Source organism: Berghia stephanieae, chromosome 8, assembly GCF_034508935.2.
Source record: "Berghia stephanieae isolate SIO BIC M18660-M18661 chromosome 8, UCSD_Bste_1.3, whole genome shotgun sequence".
In the NCBI taxonomy this organism is placed as follows: Eukaryota; Metazoa; Mollusca; class Gastropoda; order Nudibranchia; family Aeolidiidae; genus Berghia; species Berghia stephanieae.
The window spans coordinates 16,268,457-16,294,583 of NC_088367.1; the positions used below are offsets into that span (position 1 = coordinate 16,268,457).

Below are 26,127 nucleotides of genomic sequence, written 5' to 3' on the forward strand. Positions count from 1 at the left end.
TCGTTTATCACATTTTTGTTTTATATATAAATGTAGTCAACTCTTGAGTGCTCATCAGACCATGACACCAAGCATCAATCGTAGTGCAGCTCTACCAAGTAGGCAATTGTTATACGACTTGTTCAAGACCAAATAGTCTGACTGGTAGGTGTGTGTTAAAATTAAAACCCTGGGTGGGGTTCCTGGCCTCCCGTAGTGGGCAGGGAGGTGCTCAATGTGTCTTCTATCCCCCTATCTGTTTTCCAACCTGCTTTCTGTCTTTGTCTTGGAATGCGATTACAGCTTACGTGGTTTTGTCCTGGCCGGATGCCCTTACTGAGAGGGAAATAGTCAAATGTATAGATAGTTTTGGGAGATATTTTTTTCCTTGTAAATCATCTCACTGTTATGCACTGTATTATGCTTTGTTTACTTATTATTATTATATATGATTAATGATTTGTAAACATTTGAGTGTATTCCTCTTAGTGGGGGCCTGTGCTTGTGTCTAGATGAGACTTTTAGGTGATCTCAAACTAAGTACATTGATAGTGTGCTCTTGGAATCTACACGTTTCCTATTTGAACCAATTCCCCTTTGTCTTACCTTTTCTTGGATGCTTTATTTGTAATTCTATAACTTTTTATTAACCATTTTTTTCCTTTTTCCTGGCGCTGATATGACCTTAATGTGTTGCAAGCGCCGTAAAACCCTTAAAAACAAACAAAAACAAAACTAAAACCCACTGCCTTCAGTTACATAGAGTAAGGCTGTATTACCCATCGAGGTCACTTGCTGGGTCTTCTATTCTATCCCCCTATATTTCATTTTCCAGATTGCACCTTTGCTTTGTCTTCTATTTCTATCCCCCTTTATCTGTTTTCCTTTTCCGTGTTTTTGCTCTGGATTGTGATTGCTCAGGTGTTTTTTCCTGGTCATGGTGGGGATCTTTAGCTGAGGTGGAAGCAGTCAAATGTATAGTTTATTTATTTGAGAGATGATATCTTTATTCCTTGTAAATCATCTCTGTTGTTATACTGTAGTTGTTTTGTTGGGTTATATTTTTTTTTTGTCCCTATCACTGGGAAACACTATAATTATAAAAATAAAAACAGACCGGGCCTTCTGCTATGCCACTCCTGGCCCAGCCCCCAATATTTATTTTTATGCCTCTATCACCTGTCAAGAGTGATTGTTTAAAACATATTGCAAAAATAGTTGCCCCTACAATGTTTGCGGCTCATTGGATTAACTGGACATTGAAAATAGGTCGCAACTAGCGGCCACTTAACCGGAACACCTGCTTTATTGAAATGATCCATCTGTGAATTATTTTTATATATATAATTTTTCCCATCTAATCAGATGCAGAGAGGCCACTTTTGTTTCGTCTACTATCCCTCTAAAAGCAAAGTTCCCCAGTAAACTGGATTTCAAGAAAGAACTTTTGCTTATCTTACATACATTGTTTTTGCCAATGTTAGAGCAGAAATGTTCTGGCCTGGGTGGGGTCCTGACATACAGTACAGTAGACTCCGGATAAGACGATGCCAAAAATCAACTTGACCGGAGTGTAAGTGAATGAGCAAAAATGCATGTCAACAAAGCGAGCCAAATTAGAATAAATATGGCCCTTCGTGATTCATGTTGTGCTTTCCACTGACGTTGCTTGGTCGCATCAAATTGACCAGAGAAGTAGAGGTCCCTGTACTGTAGTGGTCACGCTTCTTGTAAATCGTCGAGACTGAATGGGCTGGTGTGCCAAATTCCTCTGTGATGATTTTCTGTAGCTTGCCAGAGTTTTCAACTTCACTGATCTTTCTTTTCAGCGATATTGTAGTTGTAGTTGTAGACTTTACTCGAATTCTTGATAAAATTTATACTAATTAGATAGGGTGGCCTGGGTTTTGAAAACTAAAAATAATCTTGACTTGGAATTTGCGATGATGTGAGTGGTGAGAGTGATATCGATAAATCAAACCTATTCCTTACTGCTTATGTACATTGAGCACGGACGCCAGGCAAAGCACCTACGCCACATTGGTGTGTGCCAATCATCACGGACATTTTTAACTAATGAAAATTCTTACTGGTCGATTTTTTTTTAACTAATGGAAATGTTTGTTTATGATTTTATTGTGGGTCTCGAGTGATAAAAGATCATCAACTTATATGGAGTGGGTTTTTTACTAATGTTATATAGGAAGAAGGGGGAGGGACATAATGATATTATTAATTACTTGGTTAAGAAAAAAGTGTTATTCTTTGTTAAACTTCTCGATCTCAGTGCGGCCTTTAATATAATTGATCAACATATTCTTGTGCGGCCTTTGATATCATCTATCAACATGATCTCGTCAGATTAAAACGTGTATATGGCATTGATGGGGCAGTTTTAAATTGGTTTTATTCTTATCTGAGTGGTAGGGGGAAGTTTGTCGGCATAAATCACAAACATGTCTCTGATACTGTTCCCTTATCTTTTGGCATTCCACAAGGCTTAGTCTTAGGGCCTCTTTTATTCACAATGTACACTGCATCTCTTAATGATGTCATTAGCTTTTTTTCTGCTGGCTTTCATTTTTACGCTGATGATACTCAACTTTACTTTCCTATTGACTTGTGTGATGAGCATGAAGTTATTTGAAGGTTAGAACAAGATATGAAGTGAATAGAAAAGTGCCAGAAGACAATAGAGAATAAAAATTTTTCGCGGCGGTGGTGGGGTTTGAACCTGCGACCTTATTGGTACGACAACTCCGCCTGGCAGGTGAGAGCGTGGCTCTACCGTGTGAGCTATCCACGAACACAAAATATTCGTTTCAAATCAAAGTCATTACTAGATCCCTCTCTCACCCACTTCTTGAGACCGCCGATTCATTCGTACACCACCATCGCGAATAATTTTGACCAGCAGTTAAGCTTAGTAGCCAATATTCTCAACACAAACATATAACATAGAAACGATTGAGACATTGAGTATGCTCCGGTGTATGGGGTGAATTTTTTAATTCAGAAAAGTGAGTGGAGCAGGCACTTATGTTGGTAACAACAAGATATGAAGTGAATAGAAAAGTGCCAGAATAAAAATTTTTCGCGGCGTGGTGGGGTTTGAACCTGCGACCTTATTGGTACGACAACTCCGCCTGGCAGGTGAGAGCGTGGCTCTACCGTGTGAGCTATCCACGAACACAAAATATTCGTTTCAAACTCAAAGTCATTACTAGATCCCTCTCTCACCCACTTCTTGAGACCGCCGATTCATTCGTACACCACCATCGCGAATAATTTTGACCAGCAGTTAAGCTTAGTAGCCAATATTCTCAACACAAACATATAACATAGAAACGATTGAGACATTGAGTATGCTCCGGTGTATGGGGTGAATTTTTTAATTCAGAAAAGTGAGTGGAGCAGGCACTTATGTTGGTAACAACAAGATATGAAGTGAATAGAAAAGTGCCAGAAGACAATAGAGAATAAAAATTTTTCGCGGCGGTGGTGGGGTTTGAACCTGCGACCTTATTGGTACGACAACTCCGCCTGGCAGGTGAGAGCGTGGCTCTACCGTGTGAGCTATCCACGAACACAAAATATTCGTTTCAAACTCAAAGTCATTACTAGATCCCTCTCTCACCCACTTCTTGAGACCGCCGATTCATTCGTACACCACCATCGCGAATAATTTTGACCAGCAGTTAAGCTTAGTAGCCAATATTCTCAACACAAACATATAACATAGAAACGATTGAGACATTGAGTATGCTCCACTCACTTTTCTGAATTAAAAAATTCACCCCATACACCGGAGCATACTCAATGTCTCAATCGTTTCTATGTTATATGTTTGTGTTGAGAATATTGGCTACTAAGCTTAACTGCTGGTCAAAATTATTCGCGATGGTGGTGTACGAATGAATCGGCGGTCTCAAGAAGTGGGTGAGAGAGGGATCTAGTAATGACTTTGAGTTTGAAACGAATATTTTGTGTTCGTGGATAGCTCACACGGTAGAGCCACGCTCTCACCTGCCAGGCGGAGTTGTCGTACCAATAAGGTCGCAGGTTCAAACCCCACCACCGCCGCGAAAAATTTTTATTCTGGCACTTTTCTATTCACTTCATATCTTGTTGTTACCAACATAAGTGCCTGCTCCACTCACTTTTCTGAATTAAAAAATTCACCCCATACACCGGAGCATACTCAATGTCTCAATCGTTTCTATGTTATATGTTTGTGTTGAGAATATTGGCTACTAAGCTTAACTGCTGGTCAAAATTATTCGCGATGGTGGTGTACGAATGAATCGGCGGTCTCAAGAAGTGGGTGAGAGAGGGATCTAGTAATGACTTTGAGTTTGAAACGAATATTTTGTGTTCGTGGATAGCTCACACGGTAGAGCCACGCTCTCACCTGCCAGGCGGAGTTGTCGTACCAATAAGGTCGCAGGTTCAAACCCCCACCGCCGCGAAAAATTTTTATTCTCTATTGTCTTCTGGCACTTTTCTATTCACTTCATATCTTGTTGTTACCAACATAAGTGCCTGCTCCACTCACTTTTCTGAATTAAAAAATTCACCCCATACACCGGAGCATACTCAATGTCTCAATCGTTTCTATGTTATATGTTTGTGTTGAGAATATTGGCTACTAAGCTTAACTGCTGGTCAAAATTATTCGCGATGGTGGTGTACGAATGAATCGGCGGTCTCAAGAAGTGGGTGAGAGAGGGATCTAGTAATGACTTTGAGTTTGAAACGAATATTTTGTGTTCGTGGATAGCTCACACGGTAGAGCCACGCTCTCACCTGCCAGGCGGAGTTGTCGTACCAATAAGGTCGCAGGTTCAAACCCCACCACCGCCGCGAAAAAATTTTTATTCTCTATTGTCTTCTGGCACTTTTCTATTCACTTCATATCTTGTTGTTACCAACATAAGTGCCTGCTCCACTCACTTTTCTGAATTTGAAGGTTAGAGTTGTGTATCATTGCCATTGAAGACTGGATGACAATTAACAAATTAAAATTAAGCAATGACAACACTGAAATACTTTAGCTGTAATATCTATCCATATTAATATTGGAGATTGTATTGTAAAGTAAGCATATCTAGAAACATTGTCCGAAATCTTGGTGCTTCTTTTGACAGTAAAATTAATGTGCAAACTCATATTTCTAAAATGATACAAAATTGTAATTTTTATTTAAAGAGAATTGCCAAGTGTAAGATCCATGCTGGATATTGATATAACGAAATTACTAGTATTTTCTCATATAATTAGTAGAATAGATTATTGTAACACTCTTTTGTTTGGTTCTATCGAAAGACTTCAGAAAATACAACCTCAGGTACAGTGGAACTCCGATACAACGTGGATAGTGAGACTAACAAAAAATCCCTGTTGTAGTTGTAGCAGAGTCCCGTTATATCCATGCATACGGAATTTGAAGGGAAGTAAAAAATACAGGCAATGAACACATTTTGAGTTACCTCCCTAAGTAAATTAATCAGACGAGACTGTGACCGTCATTCCTGTAGACCTCCCCATCCCCAAATCACCATACCTCACCCCCTTTCCAACTGCGCTACTGACAACCACTAAGTGCACTTCAGAACGCAAGTAGCGCACAGTCCTAGCCACAGGCTTCACTTCATCATCTCACTTCTCATTTGGCATAGTTACATAATCAGTCAAGAGATGCACATCCCTCTCTCTACGTGTATCGACATGTTGATTGATCAGTCACATGTCTCTTTGTTGCGTTTTCGTAGGTATCCCAAACTAAAATTTCAACTGCAGAAAACTGCTGTTATTTTGAATTGAACAAATACAGATTGTCAAACCATGAACAACAGTCTTTAAATGATTAAAATCGGACAACAAATAAAAAAGTTACGAATTTTTTATTTATTTAATAACTTGTAATTTTCGTACACCAACAGAACAGGCTACCAAACAGCAAGTTTAAGGTGCATCAAAACAAACAAAATAATAACAAAATTGAATAATTTGCAAGCAATCGCAAGCCATGGACATAGAGAATAAGAAAAGTACTCGAACAAATATTCACCTAGTATAATTCAGTTGCTATACAGCATCAAAATCAAGAAAAAACATGACGCGCGTAAAAATAATTTCACCGAAATCGCCAGATGTACCATCTTCGGCACTTTGCAGACTCGTCAGTAATCTAAATTAAGGCATGAAACTTATCTGAGCCTTAGAACTGGCACCATACAGTAAGCCCAATTTTTTTCAGAGAGATAGAGGCAATAATTACTGAGATTTTACGTCTCAAAATTCGAAAAAAGGCCGAAATCGCCAAAGGAAGACATTTTGAGAAAAAAACAGTGTTTCCGCTACAAAAAATTTAAATGATGAGATATAGCTATGAAACTTCACATACAAATGATTTGAGGGATGGGGAATCCAAATTTTACGTCCTTTTCACAATAAGAATGACAAAAACAGAGTTATGAAAAGAAATCAAGATTTAAACTCTCGAAAATCAACAGAAATATATGTCAAAAAGGGGGGAAAAGTCAAAAATTCATACCACGATCTAACACAATAATGGAAGTTAATGCTGCACCTACTGGTGGTGCACAGTCGATCAAATAAAATAAATAAATAAAAAAATTAGACAAAAAAGTCAGTACACAAAAGCATACAATATCCAATGCAACCCATGAACATGAAAAATTTATACCTATCCATACGTACATATTCTGAGACAATCAGCCTAAAATTCAACGCCCTGCCCTAACACATATTAGTTTATATATCTAAGGCAACGGTATAAGGACACGCTTTAATGCATATAAATGCACAGACGCCGGGCAAACCTATCTTAGCGCTCTTGTTACTCATCATGTTGCGAGCAAGCAAGATGGCTTTCTATTATTTCAACATTTTTAACACGCCTGAGTGTACTTAAACACTTTAATATGTTTTTTTTACCCGGAAGTTCGTATTCACACAGGGAGTCCAATATAATATCGAATAACAGATTATACATACGCGGACTCTGGAAGCTGATCATATCCACATAGCCTATAAATTATAAAGATTAATTTAAACACGGACTATAATATTGCTCTTATGGTCGAATAGCCCAACATCAGTATGAGTATAAGGGTTATCATTGGCTCTCCACTATACACATTTTAAATGCATTTATAAAATGTTTAAATAGAAATAGATATTATATTGGACTCCCTGTATGAATATGAACTTCCAGGTAAAAAAAAACATATTAAAGTGTTTAAGTACACTAAGACGTGTTAAAAATGTTGAAATAATAGAGAAAGCCGTCTTGCTTGACGCTAAACATGGTGAGTAAATAAAACAAATGTAATAATCAGAAAAACTACATGATAGGTACATAATTATGAGAAACAACAATGGTTTAAACAAAGCATGTCACTGATCAAATGTAAAGTGATGGAAATAGATACATAATTTCATGAATCAATATAATGTAAATGTTGCTACTCGAAGCGATAAACAACAATGTGAAATTGAATGTAAGCTTCAATTTAATTATAAAAACAGATAGAAGAATGGATGTTTCGTGTTTCCCCTTTACCAACAAACACATTCAACTTAACGGCACTACCACATCATCTCATTCATCATCTATAGGTTTGGTTCATCCTGTTTGTTGACAAATGAGAAACCTGAAACGTCCATTCTATCTGTTTTTGTAATTAAACTGAAGCTTGAATTTAATCTCATAGTGTTATTTAATCAACATCTGAAACCCTACTTCGTTTGACAGCAGTTGACAAAAAAGATGCATCTGCTTCATCATCATTAATCAACCTTAACAAAGAATCATAAAGAGTGCTAATGGTCCCCGTTATCTTTAAATTCTTTTCACCCAAAAATACCTTTCTATATCTTATTTGATTTCTTAAACTTTCAGCTGTGCCAATATTCAGAAGTCTATCTAACTGATCTTTAGTTTTACATATCCCACCATCTGAAATTACAGCATCTAATATATCAGATTTCTGTTGCCTATCTTTTATTATTTTATCACATCTTTTTCTTTTATTTTCACTCATCTTTTCCTTAACTTTTACACGTACATTAGCTTCATCTTCCTTACTAATAGACTGCAGGTTTTCAGAATTCCTTTTAGCTTCCTCTAAAATTTCATTTTGTTTAAATTCGCTTAATGCACAAAACCAAGAAACTGTCTTATTATGCTTCCACATATTAAGTGTGGAGCGTAAATGCAAGGAGGCCCTTTTTCGTTTATTGAGATCATAATCTAAATCCCCAAATAACCTTTCCCCAGTCAAATTGGTCAATGGACATCTATCTAAAATATTCCTAACATCAACAGCAATATCACCACCATACACACCACCGTCAAGAAAGTCATGTAATTGCCTCCTTAAAACCAATATACAATTCCGTACAAAATCTTTAAAAGCCGACAACACTAAATCAATTTGGCATTCATGCTTCACAAAATCTAAAGTACACATGTCATCAAAACAAAAATCATCAAACACGGAAACAAATTCATGTTCATCAAATGAAATCATGGACATAAATTTCTCAAAAATAACATCAATCTTTTTGACATAAGAGGAGAATGACCCATAAGGAATTTTACTTTTCATCAACTCCCAGTATGGCCCAGTGATAGTCAGATTAAACAGTGAAATAGCAGCAACTAAAGAAATTACCCTACTATCCCTCAAATCTGCAACAATACTTTGAAGCTTTAAATTGTCACCTGAAACTTCATTTTCTAAAAAATCAAGAACATGTTTATGATGGTACAAAAGAGCATGAGCATTTTCAAATATATTATTGAAACGATTACTTCTAAAACTGCAAAACTGAGACTTAATATTATTAACTTCACAATAATTTAGCCATTCTTCCCTTGCCCCATTTTTCTCATCCCCCGAGGTCCCAATACTTCTGCAGTTAGTCTTATAGCACGTAAGGCTGCACTTTCTTTACCAATACTAGACTGAAAATGATTAAACTTTTGCTGACTGTCCCTCCCAAGTGAACCCCCCTCTTTAATTACATCCCTCTCAAATTCTAACACAGCACTCTCAACAGCTTTAGATAAACCAAGCAAAAAATGAGCGTTACAATACAAAAAATGTGTACATATATCCTCATCATGCAAAACACTCTTACGCCATTCATGAATTTTTTTATTTAAAAGTTTCATATTTGCCGCTCTATCGGACATAACAGAATTCATTTTATAAACAATTTCTTTTAAAAGCTCATCTCTTTCTTCTTCCTTTAGGTCACTATTAATTTGAATTAAATCATCAAAAACTTTAATTATTTGTTCTAACATACTATTTGCATCATCTGAGGCTATAGTCTGAAAACCCAAGCTAATTGCTTTTCCACTACTAAGAACAATATGTTTTTCCATGTAATGTTTCTTTTGTCTTGAAGTACCATCTGATGCAAAAGTAAAACAATCAGTATTTTTAATTTCATCAACAATTTGACATTTTGCTACATGATTGCCTTCAAACATTATATTTAGAGCAGTAGAAGAGGAAGGTAATTCTTCAAGAGAAAACGAATGTCCAAACAAATGTTTGGCAACTATTTGTACAACTTTTGAGCAATTAGTTGCAGACACATTCGCTTCCCCTTGGAGAGCCATATATGCAATACGGACAGAATTTTTAAATTTATTATATTTGTCACATTTCAATTTGAATTTACTGTCATCTTTATCAAGATTGTTAACCATGTTTAATGTGTAATGCAGAGACTCAGACTTTTCATTCAACAACAAACATCTTTTCTTTGACTTAGACAAATTTTTTTGTAAAGACAACTTGACTTTCTGTAAATCATCACATTCTTTTTAAGGACAGAATTTTTCATTTCCAAGTCCGCAATTTTTGTTGTTAAATCTGAATTAATTTTCCTCAGGGAACAATTGTTCTTATAAGTTTTGGATTTTTTAAATTTAACAAGATCCTGTGACAAAGTTTTGTTCTTTAATTTTAAATTAAAAATTTCTCTCTTTAAAATACTACATTCTGATGAAACGACTTTAGACTTTTTAGATGAAAACAATTTTTTAGAAGAGACAGACTTTGATAATTTTTTAGCATGGTCAACATTAACAATTGTGGAAGGAAGTGGGATGTGGGACTCTGAAAAAGATTCTGGCAATAAAACAGAAGTGATAGGTGCAGGGGTACATTCAGGTTTGGCTGGATTCTGAGTAGCAACAGATGTAGAGGGTAGAGGGGTAGAACCAGATCCAAAAGTGAATGACGATGATGGTAGTGGTGCTGAACATGAATCAGGTGTGGACACATTCTGAGAATTAATATTCACGGAGGGATGAGGGGTAGAACCAGATACAATAGAAATGCAGGACGATGGTGTTGGTGGTGGTGAGCTGAGAATCTTAGTAGAAGTGGACACATTCCGAGAATTAATATTCGTGGAAGGATGAGGTAACGATACATAGAATGCGGATGGTGTTGTGGTGAGTGAGAATCTTAGTAGAGTAGAAGGTTGACTGAGATGTAGACAATGAGGAAATAAACGGTTGATGAGGATCGTGTGCAGTCACGTAGACGAGTGGTGGTGAGCTGAGAATCTTAGTAGAAGTAGAAGGTTGACTTGATGATGGTAGTACAGATGAAGGAAATAAAACGGTTGGCTGAGGACTCAGTGCTGGCCAGTCAACAGTAGACGACGGTGGTGGTGAGCTGAGAATCTTAGTAGAAGTAGAAGGTTGACTTGATGATGGCAGTACAGATGAAGGAAATAAAACGGTTGGCTGAGGACTCAGTGCTGGCCAGTCAACAGTAGACGACAGTGGGGGTGGTGGTGGTGGTGGCGATGATGAGGGTGGCTTTGTGGCTGTGGCAGGAGGAGAGTTTAATTGAATTTCCGTCAGATGACAGGGAAAGAAGGGTTTCCTGAGCCATGCCTGAAGTGCTGCTGGGTCCCTGCTGATACTTTTTATCAGCTTCCCCTTCTTTGTATCTGCAGCGAGATACATGCCTCGTAACTTCTCTCTCGTGCAAATCACAGGAGAAGGCGATATGTTTTCTAGAAATTTATGGAAGTCTCCATAAGTATAACCATGTTTCAGGAGAAAATTGCCGAGGTCCACAGCAATTTCATTTGACACAACAGTCTTTTTAAAATTGTTTTTCTCCAACGTCATGTTTACACCAATGGCATTGAGGGCATCACTGATGTGGTGAAGATCCACAGGTGCATTCAGAAATGTTTTATCTTTCCCTTTTGCCGCCTTCACAACCTTCAAAATTTTCCGCCAGATACTGTTGACTGGATAACTTGAGTCTGGACTCAACTTGGAGAACCATTGTTCCACCTAGAAGGGAAAAAATAACCAAAAAATATTGAAGGGCTTATAACTAATGCATTAGTATATTAGAACAAAAAAAAACAAAAATAGAATCTTATACAAAAAGATAACCCTTGATAATACACCAGAATCCAATAAGTTTTTAAAAAGATAAGGATTAGGTATGAAAAAATGAACATACTTTGCTAGAGAGAAAAACACGGGAATGGTTTAGAATTTAATTGTATTCCATAGCAAACATCTAGTCTTGTCTAACCTAGTAAAGACCTTTTCAACAAGTGCTAATTATACCAACAGCACACTGCCCATTGCTAATTGCTGACTGTTGCAGGCATGCTTAAATATCATAAAGAGAGCCATAAACACGACTTTTACTTGTCTATGTCACTCAGTCACTTGTAACTACAATATTTATCCAAAAAAATATAATGGTGGCCTGTGACAACAAAAAACAGATGTGTCATATATTCATAGAAACCTTACCTCAGACACTGTCGTTTTGGCTTCAAAGCGCAGATGATAAAGCTGGACTAACAGCTTGTTTGTCACTTGCACAAGTGGCAGTGCAGGTCTACGACCTTTCCCCTTCATCAAAAATGAAGCCCTGAGACGACTCATTTGTTCGTCATCTGAAAATGGAGAATTAAAATGTTCAAACTTATTTGAGATGTGATAATAATAATAAATAGTTTCTATACACCGCCTTACCTCGTATTTCAACAAGCTCAACGCGCTAAATGATTACTCATTACCATCAACACTATCTATCAAAACTCAACTGTCAAATTCAAATAGGCAGGATTCAAGAATTTAATATAAATCTAAAATATCTTATACTATACTAACATATCATAAACAAGCAACCATAATCAAGTCAATCCCATAGCATCAAATCAAAACAAGCCTTCTACCAAGTAGTATACAGTAAAAGGTTAAAAGTTAAATTTAAACTGGAGTTTGAGTTACTATAGTATAGTTCCATCATGGCATAATTGAAACTGGATCTTACAAAAACGATTGAAAAACAAACAAGTAGATACCTACTACTCATTGATGACACCTGATGAAGAATGGGGCCGCCCGGTTAAGATTATTATTATTATTATTATTATTAGTAGACGTCTAGATCAAACAATGTGCACTCAGATTATCAATAATTTCTTAATGAATGAGCTTGGTTTAATCTAAATTTCAGAAACAACTAGACTTAGATGTCAATAGTGTGATACTTTCCATTTCCTAGTACTAGTAGGACTCACAATCACAAGCACCAGTCTAGTAGTCAGGACGGACACTGACACTGACACGACCAGTATTTTATTTCTCATCTGAATCTAGAAGTAGCAGTGATAATGACACGTTCATTCTTAGCGAACGGTGGGCTCCGATAATAATAATAATAATAGCCTTCATGAATGAACACGAGTTGTCTAGCGGTTACAAACATTATCATTATCATTAATTCAGAAAAGTGAGTGGAGCAAACTCAAACTCAAACAGTATCATGAATAAGACAAGATAGAGAAAAGCTTCGATCTACTCCAACACCGATCATAATAAAATACAAAACAATAAAATTTACTTACCACATAATTCAAGTAAGTCCATGTCCATAATTGAAATACGTTTGACTATTCTAGATGGCTTTAATGTTTGGAAACGTTTGTGTTACTCCAACTTACAATCGGTCTCGGTCACCGGCAGTTTATCAACTCACGCGTCGGACAGTAGGAGAGAAAGAAAGAGAAAGCGGAAACAGAGGCTTTGCTTTTAAAGATGGCGCTATTTGTTGAATCAAGCCAGCATGCTGGATTTTTGATATTATAGCCTTCAAATGCTGCAGATTTTAATGGTGTAATTTTTTCGCCGTTTATTAACCGTTAAGAGAGTCAAATTTTCACTCAAAAATAGAGCAAATTCAGTTAAATTTTAATAATATTTTTGTTGTGTTTATAAACGAAAAAATTACACCACACGAAAGGGCATTAAAAGGAGATTCTCCCACACTTGATTTCACAGCTGTTGGTCCGTTCAGCTTTTAGCGCGAGCAGATCTTGTGACGAGACCCGAATTTCGGTCGATCGGCACGCAGTTTTCACAGCGAAAATTTGCAATCGGATCTCTTTATGAGGGCGTTTTTGAATAGCTGTTAAAAAGTTCACATAGCTTGAATAGTTTAAATATTTAGCTCATCTTATAGAGCAGATATTGAAATATAATATTGTCCTTTTTTTTTATTAAATAAAGTTTAATTCAAGAGAGACAGATATTAAGACCCCACTTTTTGATCGATCACGGCAAATTCGCCTGCCACACAGCGGTAGTTTGGGATACCTAGTTTTCGTGGATACACAAAGTAGACAGAAACATCAATGGTACACACAATAACTGCAATTCGCACACTCCCACCTCATCTCTGCTCCCTATAAGTTACATATGTGTGCCTTCCTCTTTTTTTCTTGAATACGTAGCTTTTCTCAACTGGGTGCAAAACTTTCAACTTTCAACTCGCAGCCCCGTTGTAGCCGTGTTCCAAGAAATATTTCCCCTTTATAGTCGTGCATAATTTATATGAGTTATATAGGCCATAGAACAGGAATTTTAACATTTCCCGTTGTAGCCAAGCACCCGTTGCAACTGAAGCTGTTGTCGCGAGCTTTAGCAAAATTGAATTTGTAATTGTATGCTTGAAATTTGAAAGAGGGACTGTATCAATCAATAAGGCCAGGACGCCTCTCAAAAATATAGACAATTTTATCATCAACATTAGGAAAGGAAGCTGAATGATATCCACATGATAGATTACAGACCCTATACTAATCAGTTCTTGAAATTTACCAGAATGCCTTGCTTAACCACCATATCAGACTTTCCAATTAGAAGGAAAACACTCACATGTTTTATCATACTTACTACTAATTGTATTCAAATAGAGGGATGATTTACAAGGAACAATTTGTAAATTCCCATCAAAGAACCCCCCCCCCCCCCCCCCCCTCCCACACACACACACACACACACAATCAAATACTTTCACCCTCTTGGTAAGGGATCACAGCTTGGGACAATCACTTTTAATGGGAAAGATTTTGAATAGAACAATGCATCAGCAAAGCAGGCTGCACACACACAAAATTTATACTTAAAATAAAAAAAACAAAGAACTGGTGGTATAAGTCTGTTGCAATGACCTTTATAAATGATCCATGACAACTATATGCCATTTCCCCTGCTGATTACACCTGCATCACCATTCCAATTCCACTTGTCACCCATCATTGTCTCCAGTTTCATCGTCATGGTTTTTTCTTCTAAATTGTTTCCTGACATTTTTTCGAGATTTAAAAGTGGGAACAGAATCATCCTTACCCTGCACGTCATCATTACAATCATCTTGGTTAGAATAAGAAGAGGAAAAACCAGATTTATGCTTTCCAGAATCAGAACGAATATTTTTTAACTCAGCATCTGTACTTGAAGATAAAACCTCATTATCTTGTTCACTAAATGTTTCACCCATTGTTATTGCATCGAGACTTATAGGATTTGATCCAGATTTATCACAACTGTCTGCTTTCTTTTCTTTTGATTTCTTGGAAAAAGATATCATTCCCTTAGAGCAAGCAGCAGTTTCACTTTCAAATTTCACCTCCTCAGCGGGAAGACCAGCATCAAGTCTTTCTTGCCGCTCTCTCTCATTTTTTCTCTCCCACAAAAAGTCTAAGGCAGCTCTTGTGTTTGACTTCTCTGATAAATCCTTCTCAGAAACATCCTCTAAAGAATAACTTGTCCATTTTTCTGGGTGTTTCTTGAAGTCTGGAATTCTTTTAGTTCTGAGAGGCAGTCGTCCAGGACGACGGAAATTGTCTCGAGGAAAGTTTCTATCCCTTCTATCATTGTTGCAAGACCTGGGAGGTCTGTATCTGTTTCTTCTTTGGTGACTGGGCAGAGACGCACCGTCTGTAGAAGTAGAAGACCTGGATTGGTTTATTCTTTGTGTTTCCAAGTTATCACGATCATCGATTACGGGGTCAAGTTTGATAACACCTGTTTTCTCCAAGTCCTGAGATGACCCTAGGGTTTTTTGATGAGCTGCATGTTTTTTTTCAAGAGCTTCAAGTCCACCAAAGATGTCATTACTCCTATTAGAAAATGAAGAACTCTCTGAAGTTATGCTAAAGCTTGCACATGTTCCATCTTTTCCTTCTTTAGTTTTGGAACTCATTTTGATGCTCGACTTTTGACTATTTCCTCTGAAAAACAAAGAAATAAAGAAAAAACTATTAAAGATGAAGCAATCATGACTGCAATTTTGCATTATCACCACTATTCAGTGAATTTTGGATTCAACAAGATAATTTAAATAAAAGAAAAGCTTAGGCATGCCTCATAATCATACCAAAAAAGTTATTTTATCTTTGAAAAAAAATATTAGAAGTTCAATGAAAGAAATACTATCATGAGATATATTTCAAATAATTTTTACTCCAGAACAGAGAATATTTTCATATATATTCATATTTTCATCATCATAACAATAATAATCATAATTTATAATAGTATGGTAATACACTCAAACACGGAAATCTCGAACAAGTCGGGACCGGGCCTATTTGTTAGAGATTTCTGTGTTTTCTATTTTTCCGTGTTGAGTATTTTACAGAGGATATGAGGGAGGTAAATGTGGGTGGTCTTGATAAAAGTCATATTATTATAATGATAGGAAGTCCGGTTGACATGACAAGTGAGCTAGACTCCAACGCTAAAAACAATCTCACTATAGCCACTAGCATTAAAATACTTTCCCTAAATATAGAAGGAATACCAATGGCTAAGTGTGAGTACCTATCACATGTACTAAACAAAATATGATGTTGACGTTGTCCTCCTCCAGGAAACCCATTCTCGATGACACTGCCCCTTCCTCAAGATACAACATTCAGGGCTATCGCATAATAAACAAACAGCCACTGACCTGGGAGGCAGCACAGAAATCAAAGGCACACAAAGAATCACTATTAAATTTGGTGACACTGAAATTACTGATGTATACAAACCACCAAATCGTAACTGGGTCTCTTACCCTAAAGATCAAGTAAATCACCCATCCATAATCATGGGAGACTTCAACAGCCACCATTCCAATGGGATTACAACAAAAATGACACTCCAGGGAATGAGATCTCACAATGGGCAAACCTTAATGACCTAACACACATTTACAACCCCAAAGACAAAGGAACTCTAAGATTGGCCCGTTGGTGCAAAGACTATACTCCAGACCTTGTGTTTGTAACAAAGGACCCAAATGGAAATTCGCTGAAGTCAACTAAAGAAATCCTGGCAGATTTTCCTCACACACAGTCAACATCGTCCAGTCCTTGTTAGAACTGAAATCCAAATTCCAATCATGAACACCCTGCCCAAACCAAGGTGAAATTTCAGAAAAGCAAACTGGAAAGCATACGCTGATGAAATTGACAATACCTGCCAAAGAATCCCCCAAAAGCTGAGAATATAGGGAGATTTAACAAAGTTGTTCTAACCTCCGCAAAGAACATACCCAGGGGTTTTAGAAAACAATACATCCCATGCTGGAATGAGCGAAGCAAAGAATTGCTGAAAAAATATGAGGAGACACATGATGAACAGATAGCAGAAGACTACTAAACACATTAAATGAAAGCCGAAAAGAGAGATGGGTAGAAACTGTTGAAAACTTTGACCTCAGTCACTTCAGCTGTCATGCATGGCAAACCCTCAAAAAGCTGAAGCTCGTCAAACAAAATCAGCCCCCCAGATTGCAGCCGACGAAATTGCCAAAGAAATTAAACAACAGGGACAATACATCCCAAACCATCAATTTGAAAAAGAAAAAAGAAAAGAATATCAATAGACCTTGAAACTTTGCCTGACCATAGCATGTTTTTAAGTGTCCCAATAACGACTAATGAAATGAAAGGAGCTATAAAGAAAATAAAAAATGGCAAAGCTGCTGGCACTGATGGAATATACCCCGACATGATTACTAACTTTGGACCAGAAACAATAAACTGGCTGGCAAATACTATGACAGACATCATGGAAAAGGGCACATACCCACAAATTTGGAAACATGCCAAAGTAATCGCTGTATTAAAATCAGGCAAACCAATGACTGAACCATCCAGCTATAGACCAATATCTTTGTTGCTTACACAAGCTCCTGGAAAGAATCGTACTAGAATGAATCACCCCATATGTAAATCCCTCCATAAAACCAGAACAAGCAGGCTTTAGACCACAAAGAAGCACAAGTGAACAGGTCCTTGCACTGACCTCGTACATTGAAGCAGGCTTTGAGAACAAAAAGAAGACTGGTGCAGTCCTTATATTATCTGCAGCTTACAACACTGTTTGGACTAATGGTTTAGCTTTCAAAAATGATTCCTTGTAGAAAGACGTTTAAACTGCTGTCTACCATGACTGGCACAAGATAATTTCATGTCATATTGGGAGAAAGCAAAAGCAAAACATGGAAAAATTAAAAATGGGGTACCACAAGGTTCAGTTTTAGCACCAACTTTCTTCAATGTTTATGTCTCCGACATGCCAAACTGCGAAGCACTCAAACTTGGAAACGCTGACGACAGCCTTAGTCTATCAATCGAAAAATGGGAAAGAGATTGAAGAAGTTCTAAGCAAAGACACCACCCGCCTGAAACAATACTTTGATAGGTGGTACCTAAAAATGAATACCACCAAATCAGTATCCACAAACTTCCACTTGAATAATCGAGAGGCAACAAAAGAATTGAAGATCACAGCCAGTAACTCAATACTACCCCCAGACCCCAATCCTAAGTACCTCGGGATCATATTGGACAACAACTAAATCATCGCAAACACATTGAGGGAACTGCATATTATAATCGCAAAAAGAAACAGCCTGATGAAAAAATTCGCAAGTACCACTGGGGAGCCTCACCACAGGTACTGAGAACGTCTGCTTTGGCACTGTGCTATAGTGTGGGAGAATACTGTGCCTCTGTTTGGATGAGGAGCCCACATGTAAACAGCATTGACATCCGAAAGAGAATCAATGAGAAGTATGACAGGATGTCTCAAGTCAACTCCAACTCAGTTCAGTGGCTCCCAACAATGAGCGGCATTGCACCACCAAGTCTTAGACGACAAGACACTAATCAAAGGATGCATGCAAGAATTGATGAAGCCACAGATAACACTCCAATAAAAATAATCATAAAGGGGGCACCTTCAACAATCTTTTGTCAGGCGTTTATTTATTAAATTTGTCAATATATAGTAGTATTTTAAAAACTCTAGAACAAACCTTGATATATTTGTGAAAGTTTAAAATTTCCTAATATGACCATTGTTTTGGTTCTCCATCGCCGTTTTTTTTTTTTTTTTTTTTTTTGAAGTATTGAAATGTAGTGGACAGCAGTCCTAGGCGTTTGGGTTGTTTTTTTTATTAGGGTTAGCTCGAGGTCAGAGGATTTCTTTTTTTGTTGTTAGGGTTAGTGAAGGTGCTAGGGTGTTTGTTTTTTTCTATTAGAGTTATATCTTCTAGATAGGTTTTCTTTTTTTTTTTTTAATGGGGGGGGGGGGGGGGGGTATGATTAGTTGAGGGAATATTTGGAATTTGGGTTGTTTCCCTTAGCTCGAGGGGCTTCTTAGTTTGTTTTTTTTAATCTGGCGGTGGTCTCCGCATAAACAAACATTGCACCGGTGTATCAAGTCAAAGCCCTGAATTGAGAAGAAGAAAAGAATGTGTTAAAGTCAAGTAAACATTTCAAGTTTCAATAAGGCAGTTCAGTAAGTGTAGTGTAGTGTAAATAAAGGTAAAGGGGAGGGAGTGTCCATGCCGGAACTCACCATGGACCATATGACCATCCCAATCTCGATTTTAGATAACTGTGGTCCGACTAAAAATTACTAACAAAATTTTACTTTGATGGGTAAGTACTTAAATCTAAAGTTGTTAGTTTCCAATATCCAATCAAGTAAATAAATTTGATTTTGCCATTTTGGGGACAGATGACAGTTTTTGCAGTTTGCAGTTCTCAAAGAGTTGCCAGATTGGGCTACTTTTTCCTGCTGTTTGCGCCAAAATAAATATAAATTTGCGACGCGACTTTTTGGGCTACTTTCTGTAATGGTCTGCGAATTTTGGTCTACATCTTAGATATTATAACTAAATATATTAAGAAAGTGTTAAAATAATAATAATAAAATCATTGAATTAAAACACTTGATAATAAAAAGGCCAAAATGGCAGAATGTATACATACATGAGAATAGAGTAGAAGAGTACCAGAAGACAATCATCATCATTCATCATCCGTCATGGCTTGTTGAGCACGTTGCCGGTCAGCTCTCTTCACGAATCACTATCTTCTGCGGTGCGCATGAAATCTGCGTTGCTTTTAATCATTTTTGGCCATTCTTAGGTTATTTAGATAGCCTATGTCATTCTTTATCTTCCTCTAGCTCTCTTTCCTTCGATCATCCTAGATGTTACCAACTTTTCTATTCCGTCTCTTCTCCCTAAAACCGTAACTGCCCTTTTGATGGTGTCGAGTATCGATCAGCATTCTTCCCTTTCTCACCTTCGTCAACACTTCCTCGTTCCTATCCTTGTCTGTCCATGTTAACCTCATCACTCTTATATATATATATATATATATATATATATATATATATATATATATATATATATATATATATATATATACATTGTGGCGGGTTTTGTGGTTTTATTGTGGGTTCGAGTCCAAACGATAAGCTCAATGGTCTGGATTCGAACTAGTATGCGCGCTATGGCTCTCGTTACCAGCTGCGCCACTCAGCCTACACCACAAACGGCTCAGGTTTAATCTAGGGGTGATTAAGAATAGCCTTAGGGTCCCTTATAACGAATCGTATTTATACAAGTGAGTCAAGACAATACCTGGATACCTATACCTGGATACCTCTGTATAGAGCTTTTAGACTTGGTGTAGTCTCCTTCGCTCCTCCTCATCTATTAATGATTGGACCAATTTTTATAATTGAACTTGTTTCCTAGGGTGTTGCTTATCTCCAACTCTGCTTTGAATTTATTCAAATTTTTTGCTGATACTGTGGTTTCTTGTAGTTTATTCCAGTTATTTACAATTCTAGATGAAAAAAGTTCCTTCTTTCATTTGTTTTAAAACGTTCTTTTTTCAGTTTCTTGCTGTTTCCTCGTGTCTGAATGTTCTTGTTTGGTTTAAGGAATCCTGCCTCTACCCTGTCTATTCCCTTTACTATTTTATATGTTTGGATCATATCTCCCCTTCTTCTCCTGTAATCTAAGGTCGGGAGATTTAATTCTTTCAATCTCTCACAGTATGTTTTGTCTTTCAGGTGTGTGATAAGTTTTGATGCTCTCCTTTGCACTCTTTCCAAACAGTCTTTGTCTCCCTCAAACTTCGGATACCATATGCAGTTAGCATATTCCAGCTTTGATCTAACCATAGTCTTGTAGATGGTAGTCATGTGTTTTGTTTTCAGATTCTTGAAATTTCTTTTCACTATTCCGAGTGTTTTACTAGCCTTAGATTGAACATCTTTAATTTGCTTCTTGAAGTTTAGCTTCCTATCAATAAATACTCCTAGGTCTTTTTCCCCATTGGATTTCTGCAGGGGTTTTTCTTTCATTATATAGTTTGCTTCTCTGTTGTTTTTTCCTAGGTGAAGAACTGCACATTTATCTACATTGAACTCCATCTGCCATATTTCGGACCATTCTTCAAGCTTTTTCAAATCTTGTTGTAAGGTGTTTCTTTCTTCTTCTGTATTAGCTACTCCATAGAGCTTAGTATCATCGGCAAAGATTTTACATTTAGATGATAGATTGTCTGGCAAGTCATTGATATAAATCAGGAAGAGAACTGGTCCCAGTACACTTCCTTGTGGAACTCCACTTGTTACCAGTCTCTCTGTTGATGCTGTTCCATTCACTATCACTTTTTGTCTTCTATCTTTGAGGAAATCTCGGACCCATTTGACTGTCTGATCATTAATTTGATACTGTTCCAATTTCCTGATTAGGCGCCAGTGTGGAACTTTGTCAAATGCCTTTCTGAAGTCGAGGTATATGACATCTAAATTGTTGCCTAATTCCAGGTCTCTCGTCCAGTCATCCATTGTTTCAAGTAGGTTTGTTACTGTAGACCTTCCCGCCATGAAACCATGTTGATCTTTGCTGAATAGTTTGTTCTTGGTCATATGATCAACCATTTCTTCTCTAATCAGCTGTTCCATGAGCTTGCAGACGACAGATGTCAGGCTCACTGGTCTGTAGTTTTCTGGATTTTTTCTGTCTCCCTTCTTGAATATGGCTGTGATGTTAGCTTCTTTCCATTCCCTTGGTAGTCTTCCTTCTTTCATCGACTGGTTAAATATCTTGGTTAGGGGTTCTACTAGCTGCTCTGCTAAGTTTTTTAGGATGTAAGGATGAAGTTTGTCAGGTCCAGGTGATTTACTCTCCTTTAGGTTTTGTAGTCTCTTCATTACTCTCTCTTCAGTAATCGGCCATTGTGTAGTATCTATATTACTTGTTTTAGCAATATCTGGCAAGTTTTTCTGGTTCTCCACTGTAAAGACACTTGCAAAGAAGAGATTTAGCACCTCTGCCTTGTCTTCATCTTCAGATGCCCAAGTGCCATCTTCTTTTTTTATGTCACAGGTTCCCTGTCTTGTCTTCATTTTACTGTTTACATAACTCCAGAATACTTTAGGATTTTCTTTCGTTTCCTCTGCTATCTTGTTCTCATACTTTTGATGCGCTTGTCGGACTATTTTAGTAGTTGCGTTTCTCACTCTTTTGTATTTGTCCCAATCCTCTTCCTTTTTGCTTCTAGAGTATCTTCTATTTACTGCCTTCTTCTTCCGTAATGCCCCTCTCACTTCCTGCGTCATCCAAGGTTGATTTCTTCTCCCAACCCGGTTCCCTCTGCTTTTCGGGATGTTTTTCTCGAAGCATTGGTTAAGTACTCTGGTAAATCTACTCCAGTTGTTTCCTACGGTGTCCTCGATTAGTATTTCCTCCCATTTTATATGCCCCAGTTCCTCTTTCATACTCTCTAGATCAGCCTTCCTATATCTGAGTGTCAGTTTTTCATCTACAGTCTCTGATGTCGCCCTCAGTTTTAGGAATATGGTCGCGTGGTCGCTTTTTCCCAGTGGGTGGCTCAGTCTTAAGTCGATTATGTCATTTTCTTCCTCCATCAATATCAAGTCCAATACGTTGGGCTTTTGGTTTTTTCTCTGTCTCGTGGGTTCTTTTATTTATCTGTTGTAGGTAGCAATCTTCAATGGTTTCTATGAAACTTTCCTCCAGGCTTCCCTCTTTTGGTTCGTCCATCCCTTTCCACTCCAGTTCCGGCATGTTGAAGTCTCCCATAATAATTATCTCTGAATGCTTTTTTTGTGATGCTCTCCTTATCATCTCCAACATTCTCTCATTATTTTCTCCTGTGCTATTTGGGCTCCGATAAATCACTCCTACTAGTATCTGACTTTGTCCAGTTACTCCAATCGAGCACCAAGCGCTCTCCCTAAAGTCGTGATCTGTGAGTTCCTCTATGGGGTTAACCTTGAGGTTCTCTCTCACCAATAAGTATACTCCTCTGCCGGAAGTTTCAAAATCTCTGCTAGCTATTATAGTGTATCCCTCAATACCTAACTCTGCTATGGTTGGGTGTGTTGTTGCATTCTTTGGCTTAGCTTCTGTTATTGCTATTACATCTGGATCTTCTTCTTCTGCCATAGCCTTTAGCTCCTCTCTCTTATTCATCACACTGTCTGCGTTCGTGTACATGAACTTCAGGGTATTTTTCATATTCACGTGCTGCCCCTCCTTATCATTTACTGGTACTTCTCTTTTTTGAATTTTCTTGTTGTCTTCGAGTCCTTGCTCAGAAACATTTTGGGCAATTGGACTGACACGTTTCCAATATAGTCATTCCTCATCCCAATCCCAGTCATTTCCTCCAACATCGCTGTCTCTCTTTCTTATTTGTTCACTAAACTTCTCCCTGAAAATGACCCTTTTCTTATATATGACTACATCTTCCCCTGCTTCTCGTCTTCTCTTCAGCTCCTCTCTTAACTCCTTGGCCTGCTCTCTTTGCATAATTGTTTGGTCTGCTCCAATATACACCTTTTGTAAGCATTCCCGTTTATGGTCTTTCAACTGTTTGCTGTTCCTAAGAGCAGTGTTACGCTGATCCGTTGACATCAGACTTATTTTCATGGGTCTTGGTCTATCTTCTCTTCTGCCCAATCTGATCACTTGCTCTATAGGGTTGAGGCTGTCTTTGTTTCCATGAACCTGCAACTCTTTGAGTACCATTTGGGCTTTTCTTATATCTTCCTTGTTGTCGCCATCTTTAGCTTCTGGTATGCCATACATAATTACATTTTTCACCCTCTTAGCCCTTTCATTTCTCTCCTCTTCTAGTTCCGGGTTCTTTTTCACCATTGCCTGCTTCTTCTCCTCAGTTTCATTGATTTTCCTCATTTCATTTATATCTTGTCTTACTCTATCTGACTTTTCTTCTGTACTTCTCTTGAGTCTCTCCTTAATCTCACTCGCCTCAGACATAGGGTAGGCCTCTATCTCATCCTTTGCTGTTGATTTCACTATTTCTATCATCTCCTCTGTGAATTCACCTTTTTGAATGATATTCACACTTTTATCTACGTCTTCTACTTTTTTCCTGAGTTTATCTACTTCCTTTTCAAGCTGCATGAAATTGCCCAAGAACTTTGAGGCCACTTTGTTGCAGGACTTAGAGCAGTAGTAATGCAGCAGCGGACATTCTTTTTCTGAGTCTTTCTTCAACAGTTGATAGGTGTCATCATCTATCTTTTCACACAAAGTATGAAACCACTGGTCACAGAGCTCGCACTGTAAGCATTTCTCAATCTCTTTGCATACATATTCACATTTTCCGCAAGTCTCAGTCTCAGCTTTTGCTTTTGCCTTATTTGTACCCATCGGTGCAGGGCTTTCTTTCCTACTACTGCCACTACTAGTACTGGCACTGCCAGATCTACCTTTCCTACTACTGCTGTTTAAGCTCATCTTCTTACTTGTTAAATGACCAGATCTATCTAAGTCTTAGCTGTACTGTATCACTGTATCTTGTTGTTCACTCCAATCTGATAAGTATCTAACTAATCTCAACTAGATATCTCAAGTACACACACAAGCCGGAATCCTCTCGAAGGCAGAAATTACATAAATCCAATTCGAAAATGAACAAGTTTTGATGTCCGATATTTAATTCAAGTTTTGTGTTTCTGGTGAGGGGAGCGAGAAGATTCAATATCAATATTGAATAATAATATTGAGTACTATTGTCACTGCCTAAATATTTCTAGAATTTAGATCAAGAAGATTGAATCAGGAGAGAAATGTAAACACGGCCTAATTATTTTTTTATTTACAAATAGATTTCGTTAGTATTCTAATTTTGTGAATTTCTTGGGCTTGACTTAGCGCTTGACCAAGGAGCCGGTCTATGGTGAGATGAGAGCTTACTCAACTGAATTTATGATTTAGTGCAACTGAACTGAAAACTGAAAATGCAAACGACGTTTTAAATTCAACTTATCCTCTTATTGCTACCACTTCCAGTGATATTGACACTGTCATTGCATTTTAACTAACTTGCATCCACGATAAATAAAATTAAGAAAACATTTGGCATACACACTTCGCGGTTTCCCACTCACTATCTACTCTTTACTTTTAGTAAAGTAAAATAGTAACGCCCAATACAATAATAACAATTCTATACATAAGTTTAATTAGATTGTTACAGGAAAAGATAGAGAGAATAAGTGAAAGGTGGAATGAAAATTATGGCTAATGGATGATATATAATTGACAATTTAATTGTTATTCCCGTATTCATTTAATCTCAGGAAGAATGGCTCTAATTGAGTGGATCTAATTTATTTATTTATTTTATTTTATTTTAATCGTCTGTGTCCAGTGCTATGTTTGTGTCAGTATGTGATTCATTTGAAAATGGTATAAGCCCGTTTGGCTTATCCTTTATACAACCGGCTTGCTTGATTGAGGCTAATGACGAGGCTGTATCAGCTAGTTCAAGAGTTGGCTGCTGGTTCCAGGGCTGTTCTTGACTTCACAACAGTGTGTTGTGGCTACGGGCTGACAGGAAAGTTCTGGTGTCGGTGAGGACTGACATCAGGGATTGGGTGCTAGGCAAGGACCTTTAATTAAGAGTTTAAACAAAAAGGTCTTAGACTTAGAGCCAATATTGTTTATCTTTCGTCACCGGGTCGTCCTTGAGCGACACATCATAATAGATAGATTGCGCGAACGGGGCCGATTAGAGATAGACGACGATTGGGATTGTTTGGAAGCTTTAACTCTGCCCATTTGTCATTAGGACATCCGAAATGCTATCGCCGTCTACATCTACGCCAGAATAGAAAGAGAGGGTTTGAGCCTATCATGATATAACATTTTACAGAGCCCTAATTTCATCATAAAAGTTCTGTCCACTGACAGGTGGGTGGATATCGCTTTCCAGATTTGATGTCCTTATATGAGATCCTGAGATTTTTGACCAATCAACGCTTGCGCTTGTCAACATGTCTCAGCTCATCCCTTGATTTATGATCAGGCAGCACAGGCGGTACATGTTGTGTAACTTCAAAGACCACGTTTGACCGAAAGCGACGAATGGTTGTGTAATACCAACAGCAATGTGGCTTGGACCACG

At 37.6% G+C, this 26,127-nt stretch overlaps 2 protein-coding genes across 3 annotated transcripts; both read right to left on the reverse strand.

Moving 5' to 3' along the window:
* Positions 1 to 10,429: 10,429 nt before the first annotated feature.
* Positions 10,430 to 14,313, reverse strand: LOC144978941 (uncharacterized). Its single transcript, XM_078925559.1, has 3 exons — positions 12,925 to 14,313; positions 11,822 to 11,967; positions 10,430 to 11,344 (listed from the first exon to the last, which is right to left on the reverse strand). The coding sequence occupies exons 1-3, from the start codon at positions 12,950 to 12,952 to the stop codon at positions 10,430 to 10,432; spliced, it is 1,089 nt and encodes a 362-aa protein (XP_078781685.1). The 5' UTR covers positions 12,953 to 14,313.
* A 70-nt stretch (positions 14,314 to 14,383) lies between these two features.
* LOC144978255 (uncharacterized) lies at positions 14,384 to 19,393 on the reverse strand. Of its 2 annotated transcripts, none has more exons than XM_078924096.1 (2): positions 19,217 to 19,393; positions 14,384 to 15,591 (listed from the first exon to the last, which is right to left on the reverse strand). In XM_078924096.1, exon 2 carries the CDS (start codon positions 15,561 to 15,563, stop codon positions 14,607 to 14,609), a length of 957 nt encoding a protein of 318 aa, XP_078780222.1. In that variant the 5' UTR covers positions 15,564 to 15,591; positions 19,217 to 19,393; the 3' UTR covers positions 14,384 to 14,606. The 2 variants fall into 2 exon arrangements, with proteins under 2 accessions (XP_078780222.1, XP_078780223.1); XM_078924097.1 differs by having other exon boundaries at positions 19,308 to 19,379.
* Positions 19,394 to 26,127: the final 6,734 nt, after the last annotated feature.

Coding starts and splice junctions, on each gene's coding strand:
- LOC144978941 (XM_078925559.1), bottom strand. CDS start 12,952: ATGGACATGGACTTACTTGAATTATGTG. Junction 11,968..12,924: donor GGACTTACTTGAATTATGTG/GTAAGTAAATTT, acceptor CTCCATTTTCAG/ATGACGAACAAATGAGTCGT. Junction 11,345..11,821: donor CCAAAACGACAGTGTCTGAG/GTAAGGTTTCTA, acceptor TTTCCCTTCTAG/GTGGAACAATGGTTCTCCAA.
- LOC144978255 (XM_078924096.1), bottom strand. CDS start 15,563: ATGAGTTCCAAAACTAAAGAAGGAAAAGATGGAACATGTGCAAGCTTT.